This window comes from Carassius gibelio, chromosome A22, assembly GCF_023724105.1.
Source record: "Carassius gibelio isolate Cgi1373 ecotype wild population from Czech Republic chromosome A22, carGib1.2-hapl.c, whole genome shotgun sequence".
NCBI classification, from domain to species: domain Eukaryota; kingdom Metazoa; phylum Chordata; class Actinopteri; order Cypriniformes; family Cyprinidae; genus Carassius; species Carassius gibelio.
The window spans coordinates 9,289,081-9,298,839 of NC_068392.1; the positions used below are offsets into that span (position 1 = coordinate 9,289,081).

The following is a 9,759-nucleotide window of genomic DNA, read 5'->3' on the forward strand; positions in this document are numbered from 1 at the left end:
TCATAATATGATAGTTATTAAACAACTACGGTGAATCGACGGTGTGGACTGGTCACCCGAGAGTTTTAAAGTAGGAAAGCGTCACACGCTGTTTCCCGTCATGCTTTTCTTCGCTTCCAATTTCAGCTTCGCCTTTTCTGTATCTCCGCCATTTCACTAGCCAAAGGAGTCTAGACTGAACACTGACAACGCAACAACAACACCACGATTGAGTAGCGACTCTCGTTGTTTTTACGACCCTAAACCCTGTTTGTCTGTATCTAGATCTAGTCTGAGTGGTTTAGAGCAGTTTAATCGGATAAACGAGGAGGACAGCGGACATCTGAAGGCAAAATGTCGACCGAGGTTAAATCAGAGAAGCCAGAGAAACAAGAACAAGGGTAACGCGATAGCTGCATGTCTTTTTACTTCATGTTTTGCTTTTTATATCTTTAAAACAACTGTACGTTATATACGGAATGTTTTGGATGCATAACACGCTCTTCATAATAAGAAGTAAGGTTAGGTTGCAGTAAAATATCAGCGTTAAAGGACAGACTCGTTTGTTTGGTTTATATCCTGATGAAACAAAGAGCCGTTGGATTCACAATGGCAGCAAACGAGCTAAGGAAACCTCGTGCACAAAGTGTGCTTAATACACGAAATAAATCATGTAGACGAGATATTATGAACGACTATGTTACGTGCCAAACAATACGAATGTCCTTTGTTTGCTGCGGCCTAGTTTGTTAAAGTGCTGGGATGTTAACATAATCAATTCGCAAAACAATGTTTTTTTTTTTCATTTTTATAAACTTTCGATAGACTTGTTTAATTTAAATGGATAAATGTAATTTATTTAGATACATTTGTTCTATATATATATATATATATATATATATATATATATATATATATATATATATATATATATATGTGTGTGTGTGTATGTATGTGAATGGTTTGCAACAGTTTCCACCATTTCTGTTGCTGCAAGCTCAGCCCTGTTACCCAAGTAATTGATAGATTTAAAAGATAAAACACATTTTATCACGCACATAACGCATATATTATTAGGTAAGCAAATATTAAATTTGGTCACCCTGTTATGTGTTCTTATTAAATACATTTTATTGTTCGAAGGCCTTTAAACTATTTACAAACAGCCAAAAGTTTGGAAACAGGGTTGAAGAAAACCAACCTTAATGTCGTTTTATCTCATGAGGTGTATGCCTGATATTCTTTTTTGTTTAGAGAACATTTATCGAATTGTGCTTTTTTTTCATTCTTCAGAAATGCAGTAAATGGCAAATCCAGCAATGAGTCGAGGAAGGAGAGGCCCCAGAAGCGCGGTGGCGGGGGACGGTTTGAACCTTACGGAAACCCCAACAAGAGATACCGTGTGTTTGTCAGCAACATTCCTTATGATGTTAAATGGCAAACTCTGAAAGATCTCATGAAGGAAAAAGGTAAGTTTTGGTTGTTTAGTTGTACATCCTAGGGTAGGTTAGGAGCTTTATTTTTATAGTTTTGGGGGTTGTGAAGGTGGCCACCTACACACTTGCTTTATGTCAGAGGATAAACATCCCATCATGGGGAAGTGGTCTTGGGAAAAGGCTGTTCGAAAAGTGTCTTGAGGGGGAAAAAAGGCTGTTGTGGAAAACGATTAATAATTCAAGATTGCTAATGTAGGTGGATGGCACTTTAAAACTGTGTGAATTGCACGTACACATAGAACAGTGTTTAATCCACTCATATGAATCTGATGCCATTAATCGGTCTCTTTGGCTTTGGAGAAAGTGTTTAGTTTTTACCCTAACCTGCTGGTTGTTATCTCATAACAACCCATGAGTGGTCACATTTTCCCTATCCATGTGTAGTAGCCCCTCCATTCCTAATGATTCGCATTCATGGGGAATTTCATGTGGAAATTGTTGCTTGTAGAATTAAATTGCATTTTCTTTTTTAGGTGAATGCCAGAGTGAATGTTGTTGCAGCAGATCTTCATTATTGTGCCCTTAAAAAAAGGATATGATTGATTTCTGGGGGTACAGGTCTACAGAGTAAAGCAGCTTCTTAAGCTGGTCCTTGTTTTATGTAATGTACAGACATTCTCGCTGGGGAAATGCCAGGTGGTTCTTCGAGGTAGTTTTTGACAAACACATTGGACCTTGTTTGGGTTTGCAGTCTCGTCAGCCAGCATCTAATTCGGGACTTGTTGGAGCTGGTTTGGCTAATCGATAAAATTCAGTTCCAATTGGTTAGTTGGGAAGCCAAGTTGGTTTCAGGTGGACGAGGTTTCGGTTTCTGTAACTTCAAACCATTTTTTTGTAATATAGGTTTAGCTATTTTAATTTAGTAACATTTTTTTGCACTAACGCCAAGGTTTAGCTGTGTCGAATGTTTCGGAGGTAGCCAAAGACCTAGCAGAAAAGGTTCTTTGACGACCAACAAAGGCCATAGTTGACAATCCTTCCAATTTCAATGGCTTGGGAGGTCAAATCCTTTTGGTCAGTCTTGGATGTTGAGGTTTCCAGCAAGGACAGCTTAAGAAGTTTTCCTGAACACATTTTACAGCTTGCTGCTTGTAGACCTGTACCAGAATTTGAGGTGCTGGGGGAGGAGGCTCTGGACTCGCAGGCCGAGCTCACTCTCACCGTCCCCCGGTTTGTGTCTGCTCTAAACCCCAATTGTTCTCTCGGCTTCTCTCCCCTTGGTGTGTGTCGTCTGGAATCTGATTTGTAGTGGGTGAGGTAACGTACGTGGAACACTTAATGGACGGAGAAGGCAAATCAAGGGTAAGTGCAAGAGTCGAACCTCCATTTGTCCGCTTGAGTTCTTACATAATCTCTTAGATTTTAATGTGGGATGTTCAGGACTGGGTTGAGAGTTCAAAATGTGTTGTCTTGGGTGGCATTTGAACTAAAACGGACGCCGACTGCGGCTCTGAGTGGAACCGCAGGGATTGTTTCCCAGCTATATTGTAATTCTGGTTCTCGTGTGTTTAAGAGGTAGTATTTTTTTTGCATTGGGATTCTTATTACGAAACATGGATAACATGGCCTCAATGATTTGAGCGACTCAACTAGTGGGATAACAACAGAAATGGATCCTGAACTGAAGGCCGGTTGTGTATTCTGGGTGTCAATTAATCCTGTTTTGAGTCTGAATGTAATTTTGTAAAGTATGCACCAGGGCTGTCACTTTTAGTTGTGCGAAAAATCGATTGCACAATTGATCGGACCAACCAAAAAAAGTTTCGAAAATGAAAATAGGCAATCGATTTAAACCAAATATGTACACAATTAATTTAAAAATAATTAAACAATTAAAAAATATAGATGTAACATAACTCACAAACAAGCAGAAAAAGAAAATAAAGAATTCTGAAAGTGCAGTATGCCTTGCGAAAGCTAGACAGAAAATACCAGCGATTTTACGCGCCTGTAAGATCCAGTGACGTCGAAAGCGACCTCTTATGCTGTGTTCACACCAAACGCGAATAGAGTGGTCTGGCGCGAATGATTTCAATGTTAAGTCAATGTAGACACGTTTACACGCGTCTGGAGGTCTTGAGGCGCGGTAGACATGAATTTGCCTCATTCGCGCATCTAGTTACAGGAGATTCTGAGTTATGAAAAGGACCATTGCAAGCTGACAGCGACCTGATTTTGTGGTGGAAAATTGGCAGTAATACCCCCACCTTGCGCAGCCGTACCTGAGTGTCCCTGGGACATCAGTGCGGTCGGAGCGCGTCTTCTCAACAGCTGGACATATAGTGACTAAAAAACGCTCTGCTCTGGACCCCGAAAATGTTGATCTACTTGATTTCCCTGTCCAATAAATTTATAATGGCCATAGTCTTTAATTATGCCTGTCTAGTGCCGCCTAGCCTAAGTGTCAATTGCGTTCAATAAAAAAAAACACACATGGCCTGTTCTCAAGTCCATTTAAAGTTTCATTTTTTTGAACAGTTGTTTGAAATGGATTGAATCATTATTTGAAATAATCTTTGAGATTTTTGAATTGCCTAAATCATAAATGCAGCCGGGTTGAAGCCTGCGTGATGTTTTTATTTTATGGCAGCCGTCCTCTCTGCAGATATATTTTTTAGAGAATGTTGCTCTCCTGTTGCTGTTTACTGTTCTCCACGATACTTCATGCCAATAAAGAAGAAATATTGCTGACTTGTGCGTTTCCAGCGCTCTCTTTACGTTCGTCCGTTATTTGACGTTCAAAAAGGAAACGTCTTTTTTTTTAGACATGGAAAATCGATTTTACAATCGATTCGATGAAGACATGTCTTAAAAATCGAAAATGATTTTTTCACAGAAATGACAGCCCTAGTATGCACTAAGTGAATACCACAGAGAAGTATCATATGAATATTCTTAATCAATTTAGTGTGTCTGAAGTGTTTTTCCTGAGTCAGTTGTCAGTGATTTTTTTTTTTTTTTGTTGTTGTTGTGGCTTTTGTATAATTGTCTTTTATTCCTGCTTTGTTTGTTTGTTCATCCTGGCTGGTGTGATGACTGAACAAAGGGTTGTGCGTAAGTATCATTCAGTTCATTAATCTTTATCATTTGTCTCTCTTGTTCAACTCTTGCTAATTATATATATTATACTTTTTTTTTTTTTTAAGGGTGGTTGAGTTCAGAACTGAAGAGCTCATGAAAAAGGCTGCAGAGAAAGTCAACAGACATGTCATGAACGGTCGTCGTCTCAAGGTCAAAGAGGTTAGTGCATCTTGCAGTCGAATAACATTTGAGTGTATATCAGACTGTATAAAAAAATGGACGTAGTGTCCGTGACATCACCCATTGGTTTCCGAAGAGTGTTTTTGAAGCCAAAAGTGGGCGGAGTGGGCCGTTGCCGTCTTGGCACTACGTCACTGCACTCCACTCCTGGATAATCGAAAATGGGCAAAAAGGCGGAAGCTGGTTGCTGAAACCTTGCCCACCAAGCGTGATGGTGGTGACACCAGTGGCAATCCACCTATCACTCAAGTGGCCGTGCCATTAATTATGCAGAACTAATTTAAACGGATGAGTTAAAAAAATTCACCCCCTGTTATGAAGGGCAAAGTTAGCATTTTTTGAACCAGGCTGTAAACCCGTTTTCTTTTCTGATGTAAATTTGAGCATTTTAACATGGGGAGTCTATAGGACTTACTCCCTTTTGCAGCCAGACTCTAGTGGCCAGTTGATGAATTACCATTTGTCACTTCCTTGTTGGCTTCAGGAGAGAGAGCAGGAGGTTGCTGCTTGTTGAATATAGATCAAATTCTTTTTTCCAGTCTATTTGCGACATTAAATTATGCATGTTTGCCTTTTTCAACGCAAGCTAATTTTAAAAGTGTACCATAAGAACAAAAAAAAAATCATGGTATTCTTCCATTCCATGTTTTTAATGAATTTTAAGTAACTTAATTAAATTTTATACACTATTTTATTTTTAAGTTTATGAATATTTATGCTTCTGTCAAGACTATTGGAAACAATGACAAGATGCACTTGTAGAATTTGTCTTTACACTGATTTAAATGTATGTTTTATTTATCCATTAAGTTTAGTAGAACTCCTTTTAACAGTCACTTTTTTTTTTAACTTTTGAATGTTAAATATATTAGATTAATATCTTTGTTGCATATAATTCATATTAAAATGTTAAATGATGCCAGAATATTCAAGTGTGAAGGAATATAAGTTTTACTTGTCCTTTAAGTTTTGTAATATAAGAGTAAAAAAATCCAGTCAAACAAGTGTTTTAAAAACATTTGAATATGAATTATAGACAGCCATTTTAACAGTTTTAATGCCAAATTTTCAGTATTGAAACAATTGTAAAAAATAGTCTTGACAAAAGCATGTTAAAATCATTCTAGTAAAATCATCATGAATATGGATACTTGATGTTGAATGTATTTAAAGTGGCCTGTTATAAACATTTCTCTTTGTGCTTCTCCAAGGATCCAGATGGAGTGATTGCCCAGCTTGAAGCTAATCGTGGTCATGGTGGTGGTGGACCCCCTGGCATGGGTGGAGGCATGGGTGGAGGCATGGGTGGAGGCATGGGTGGAGGCATGGGTGGAGGCATGGGAGGAGGCATGGGAGGAGGCATGGGAGGAGGCATGGGAGGAGGCATGGGAGGAGGCATGGGAGGAGGCATGGGGATGGGCCCAGGGCCTGGCGGTCCTTCAATGGTCAATATCCCTCCAAGTCTTATGAACAACCCCAACATTCCCAATGAGATCATCCACGGACTCCAGGCTGGAAAAATCGGAAGCACCATTTTTGTGGCCAATGTAAGACTTTGAATCCACTCTGTTACCATATGTGCCATTTCCAAACTTGACCCCTGACTCTTCATATGGTGTCTTTTTGCACAGCTGGACTACAAGGTTGGATGGAAGAAGCTCAAGGAGGTGTTTGGAATGGCTGGAGTGGTTGTGCGTGCAGATATCCTGGAGGATAAAGATGGGAAAAGCAGGGGAATGGGAACGGTCACATTTGACATGCCCATTGAAGCGGTTCAAGCAGTCTGTATCCTTCACATTAGCTTTTGATATGACGTTGGTTGTAATGGTGGTTTAATGCAATTTAAAATGTGCAGTGCTTTAAGTTTTTCCTTAATGGATGTTAGCCATGTTCAACGGACAGCTTCTCTTCAATAGGGTCATGCACGTCAAACTGGTAAGTAATCACATGGGTTTAGCATTGATGCTTGTTTTGCAGAATTAAAAAATAAAGGTATTTTTGACTTTGATCTTGCCATTGTTGTTTTTTCTTGCAATTCCACTTGCATCTTAATTCAGACTTCTCAGAATATACCTTCAGATAAATTAGCAATTTCATGTTTCTTGCTTATTTTTTTTTCTCTCTCAACTACAAAAAAAGTCTAAAGTCTGTTGCTGGGGGGGTGGGAGTCAGAATTGTGAGTCACAATAACCCCTTAATTTTTATACTTTGGCGAAAACGAGCTACTATAGGTTAACGGTGCATTGGCAGTCTGATTTTTAAACTCAATCCACCCCTTCATACCTGTCATGTCTTTTCAGGATGAGAAATCTCTTCCCAAAGGTGACTTTGCACCCCCTGACCATCCTCCAGCACTTCCTCGTAAGTGATGACTTCATATTCATTTTTACCGAATGGACAATCAACCCTAAAACATCTTGCAGTTGTTTAGTTTCCTATCTAAACCAGCTCCCACCGTCTCATCCAGGTGGTCTGAGTGGTATTGGTCTCGGCCTGGGACCCGGCGGTCAACCCATTGACGCTACCCAGCTCAACCGGGGTGGGATGGGCAACATGGGACCAGGAGGTAACAGCATGTTGCATGTTGATCTTTTTGGAATGATTCCTCTTGTGCACATTCACTGACCATCATTCCCCTCGCCTATCCATGAAATCATTTTCTCCATAGGAATGGATGGATTGGGATTTGGTGGCATGGGTAGAATGGGAGGTATGTGCTTCATCTCATCAGCCATTCTTGCAGGGGTTACTGCTTTGATTTGCATTCCGTAGTTCAAGGATGCTCCGTTCATTTTGACAGGCTGTATCTAAACTGCACTGTTCTCTAATTAATTATTGTATTTTTTTTAATTGCTGCTTAATTGTCAACTTTGAATCCTCAATTTCAATTTGTTTTGTATTTTATCTTCAATAATTTTTTCCCCCTGCGTATTTATTCTACTCTGAATTCTTTGAGGCAGTATATTTAATCAGTTATCTTCAAGGTTTTATTTCTTAATTTTATATAAGAAAATTGCTTATTTTATCCACCAAATTATTTGCAAGGTTTCTAGTTTTATGCTGCTTATTTGGTCCACTATGAATCGAGTTTAATTGAGTTTTGTTTTAATTTATTTAAATACTGCATAATTTATTTGTTAGGTTATACTTTCTATATTTTTAGAAAATGCTACTTGGTCTACTATAAATTATCTGAAAGGGGTGTTGTTTTTTTTATATATATAACTGCTCATCCATTAATGTAAAAAATTTTCCAGCATAGTTTGTCCTAAAACCAAGATCATTTATAAAGTTGCTGCTTATTTGATCCAATATGAATTATGAAATTTCCTTGCATGTGTGCGTTAATTCACTAAGAATTGAATCTAACTGTTACTGATCTCCAGGAATGGATAATTTCGGTGGTGGTATGAACAACATGGATCGTTTTGGACCCTCTGGAATGGGTCGAATGAATGGTAAATGCGTTTATTTTTTCTTCTCCATTTTGCGAGCAGCTGAGATTGAGTTATGTTTATTTTTTAAATGCAGATATGGATCGTGGAATCGGCGGTGGTTTTGATCGAGATTTTGGTGCCCGTAATGACATGGGTATGTCACGTAGCAACTTCGGAGATGCTTTTGACCGAGGAATGGGTTAGTAATGTTTAACCTTTTGCTCCTATAAATTTCTTATATAGTTACATAATGTCACATTTTTAATTTAAAAAAACTTTTTATTGCCAGGAAACTCCATGGGAATGGATCGCATGAATTCTGGCATGGACAGGCTTGGAGGTGGCATTGACCGCATGGGAGGACCGGACCGGATGGGGATGGATCGCATGGACCGTATGCCTGATCTGGACCGGTTGGGATCCGGTTTTGACCGCATGGGTTCAGGAATTGACCGACTGGGGCCCAGTATGGATCGACTGGGATCAGGCCTTGACCGTATGAGCTCCAGCGTGGACCGCATGGGCCCTGGTGGGTTTGACCGCTTGGGGACATCCGGCATGGATCGCATGACTGGCGGGATGGACTTTGCCTCCCCTATAGGCATGGACAGGATGAACCCTGGCCTTGACCGAATTGGTTCAAACTTTGACCGCATGGGCGCAGGTGGCATGGACCGCTTCCCCTCCTCAGGTCTTGACCGCATGGGTTCCAGCATGGACCGTATGGGCTCTGGTGGCGTCGGTGGGCAGTTTGATAGACCGGCTGATATGGATCGTGCCAATTTCGGGACTCCTTTCAGTGGGTCTGGACAAGGAGGGCCAGGAGCTGGTGGAGCCAATGTCAGGAAGGGATGCCAGATTTTTGTCAGAAATGTAAGAATTTGATTCTAACATTGAAAAAAAAAAACATTGTATATTTTTTTTTTTTTTACCCTCTCATGCATAATGTGATTGTCTTATTTTTGCAGCTGCCCTTTGACTTCACCTGGAAGATGTTGAAGGACACTTTCAATTCATGTGGTAAGACTTTTCCCATCAGGGTTTTTCTTACAGCATTTCTTGCTCTATTTTATTAATCGATATGGCTTGGGTGTGTTTTCTAACAGGCATCGTGCAGTATGCAGATATAAAGATGGAGAACGGCAAGTCCAAGGGCTGCGGTGTGGTGCGCTTTGACAATCCTGAGACTGCCGAGCGAGCCTGTCGTACCATGAACGGCTACCGGCTCAGCGGACGAGAGATTGATGTCAGGATTGACAGAAATGCATAATTGTCTCTTTTGTCTTCCTATTCCTTCCACTCCCCTCCATGGTTTCCAAATTACTTGTCCATTACATATTTGTACTTGTGCCGAAATGGTACGCTTTTAGTTATGCTTATGACTTTTAGAGACCAATTTTTTTTTTCTCTCTTTTTATTGTGATGCTTTCCAAGTAATTGCCTTTGTTAAAGGTTTGCTAATAAATCTCATCATTGAGAATCAAGCAGTGGTGTTGTGAGGTCCTTTTCAATCATGTTTCAGTTTGGTCATCTCTGCAATTTGGTGCTAGTAGTATAAAACACTTTCTTATGTATATGTTGATACA

The 9,759-nt window shown here is 39.8% G+C and overlaps 1 protein-coding gene across 12 annotated transcripts; it reads left to right on the plus strand.

The window, feature by feature from the left end:
* The first annotated feature begins 79 nt into the window (after positions 1–79).
* On the plus strand, positions 80–9,657 carry LOC127942662 (heterogeneous nuclear ribonucleoprotein M). Of its 12 annotated transcripts, none has more exons than XM_052538528.1 (16): positions 80–380; positions 1,273–1,448; positions 2,725–2,777; positions 4,522–4,529; positions 4,622–4,715; positions 5,948–6,283; positions 6,368–6,521; positions 6,622–6,671; positions 7,037–7,097; positions 7,204–7,302; positions 7,405–7,446; positions 8,123–8,194; positions 8,268–8,372; positions 8,463–9,046; positions 9,142–9,193; positions 9,280–9,657. In XM_052538528.1, exons 1-16 carry the CDS (start codon positions 334–336, stop codon positions 9,441–9,443), a joined length of 2,097 nt encoding a protein of 698 aa, XP_052394488.1. In that variant the 5' UTR covers positions 80–333; the 3' UTR covers positions 9,444–9,657. The 12 variants fall into 12 exon arrangements, with proteins under 12 accessions (XP_052394488.1, XP_052394476.1, XP_052394479.1 ...); XM_052538516.1 differs by having other exon boundaries at positions 82–380; positions 2,725–4,529; positions 5,948–6,047; positions 6,084–6,283; XM_052538519.1 differs by having other exon boundaries at positions 82–380; positions 2,725–4,529; positions 5,948–6,047; positions 6,096–6,283.
* The last annotated feature ends 102 nt before the right edge of the window (positions 9,658–9,759 follow it).

Coding starts and splice junctions, on each gene's coding strand:
- LOC127942662 (XM_052538528.1), top strand. CDS start 334: ATGTCGACCGAGGTTAAATCAGAGAAGCCAGAGAAACAAGAACAAGG. Junction 381..1,272: donor CCAGAGAAACAAGAACAAGG/GTAACGCGATAG, acceptor TTCATTCTTCAG/AAATGCAGTAAATGGCAAAT. Junction 8,373..8,462: donor TGCTTTTGACCGAGGAATGG/GTTAGTAATGTT, acceptor TTTTATTGCCAG/GAAACTCCATGGGAATGGAT.